This window comes from Austrofundulus limnaeus, unplaced genomic scaffold, assembly GCF_001266775.1.
Source record: "Austrofundulus limnaeus strain Quisiro unplaced genomic scaffold, Austrofundulus_limnaeus-1.0 Scaffold201, whole genome shotgun sequence".
Lineage (NCBI taxonomy): Eukaryota > Metazoa > Chordata > Actinopteri > Cyprinodontiformes > Rivulidae > Austrofundulus > Austrofundulus limnaeus.
This window is the reverse complement of record NW_013952603.1, coordinates 180154-181831: the sequence shown is the minus strand read 5'-3', so window position 1 is coordinate 181831 and position 1678 is coordinate 180154. Positions and strand designations below refer to the sequence as shown.

The window sequence follows — 1678 nt, the reverse complement described above, 5'->3', positions numbered from 1 at the left end:
TGTTTATGTGTGTGTGTGTCATTGAGAGACATTGTTCAACAAGCTCTAAATCTTGTGTGTGTGTGTGTGTGTGTGTGTGTGTGTGTGTGTGTGTGTGTGTTGCTGTCCTCCAGGTATCCGGTGATTTTAGAGCATTTCTCTCTGAGGACCGGCTCCGGAGGGGCAGGGAGGCACCGCGGCGGAGACGGCGTGATTCGGAAGCTCTTGTTTAGGAACAAGGTGGTCCTGTCGGTCCTGACAGAACGGCGAACCATTCGCCCCTATGGCCTTATGGGTAATCAGTAAAGCCTCCCTTATAATAAACTACTTCCTTTGTAAAGAGGACAGGATTCGCCTGATGGGTCGGTGTTTCTCTCTCTTGACGGTCAGGCGGAGAGGACGGAGCGRCGGGGCTGAACCTGCTCCACAGAGCTGATGGACGAGTCCTCAACCTGGGAGCCAAAACCAGCGTCAGCCTTCAGCCAGGGGTGAGAATGCGATGTGCCGAATGAGACACTGGGGGGCGGGGTTTGTAGCAGAACTCTTAATGGTGGCAGAGATTACAGGAAATGGTCCAGACTTAAGTCCAGAYGACCTGAATCCAACTGAGAATCTGTGRYAAAACTGTTCAGATGCTTTTACTGATGTTGAATTATTCTGCTTTAAAGATCTACAAGCTGGGATTAGAGCTAAAGGTGGTTCTGTTGACTCAGAAACACTTTAAAGWTTGTAGTTTTAACTTGACAAAATGTGGAAAGGGTTAAATATGTTTTCAGGTACTGTACAGTTCTGTACTCATCGGAAGGAAATGTTATTTCTTATATATMTTTACATAATTTAACAAGCTTGTGTCCTTCGTAATAAAAGAAAAAACAGTGTATTTGTGTTTTGTTTCCCCCTGCAGGACATGTTCTGCCTCTACACCCCGGGAGGAGGTGGGTATGGAGAAGAGGAGGTGAACGGGACGCCTCAGACAAAACGAAGGCGTTTAAATGAGACGTTCTCAGAACGRGGGAGCATCTTTGAGTTCAGAATGGCTCAAGAAGGGGTATAAAAAAGAAGAAGATGAAGTTCTAGACTCTAGTTTTTAACACAAACTGGTATCTGATCAAATCAAATGATGCAGCTGCTCATCTGTTCAAACTGAACACGAGTTTGTAGAGGCTCAGTCTCTTTATGTAGGTTTTTCTTCTGTTTTTATTCAAAAGGACCAAATAAACCCATTTCAACAAAACATGTCCTGTTTGGTGGTTTCTCAGAGTTAATGTTTGTTTTCATGGGATGTTTTCTGACAATTTGAACCGGTTTGTTGAAATACTGTATTACACAGACAGAGGGAATGATGAGACTCAGTGTTTTTGTGTTTGGAGTCAGCCTGCCTGTAATAGTGTGAAGGCTTCACAATTTTTGTGCTATTTTAACTACTCATATACAACCCCTGGCAAAATGTATGGAATCCCCAGTCTGGATGAGCACTCATTCAGACAAATAAACTCAGATCAAAAACATGACACAATAATAAGGTCATTCCAGAGTGCAACTTGTTGGCTTTCAGGAACACTCAAAGAAATGAAGAGAAAACATTGTGGAAGTCAGTGAATGTTACTTTTATTTACCAAGCACAGGGAAAAAATATGGAATCACTCAAATTGGAGGTAGAAAACAAGGACACATCCAGTCAATTTCGTTTCCCTAAATG

At 43.1% G+C, this 1678-nt stretch overlaps 1 protein-coding gene across 1 annotated transcript in view; it reads left to right on the top strand.

Annotated features, from left to right (window-relative positions):
- The window catches only part of oplah (5-oxoprolinase, ATP-hydrolysing), a gene marked incomplete in the record, with an annotated part of 23402 nt that extends 22189 nt beyond the window's left edge, over positions 1 to 1213 (top strand). Inside the window, 3 exon segments of the mRNA XM_014018759.1 lie at positions 114 to 274; positions 370 to 467; positions 884 to 1213. Coding sequence (XP_013874213.1) covers positions 114 to 274; positions 370 to 467; positions 884 to 1033 — 409 coding nt within the window.
- Positions 1214 to 1678: the final 465 nt, after the last annotated feature.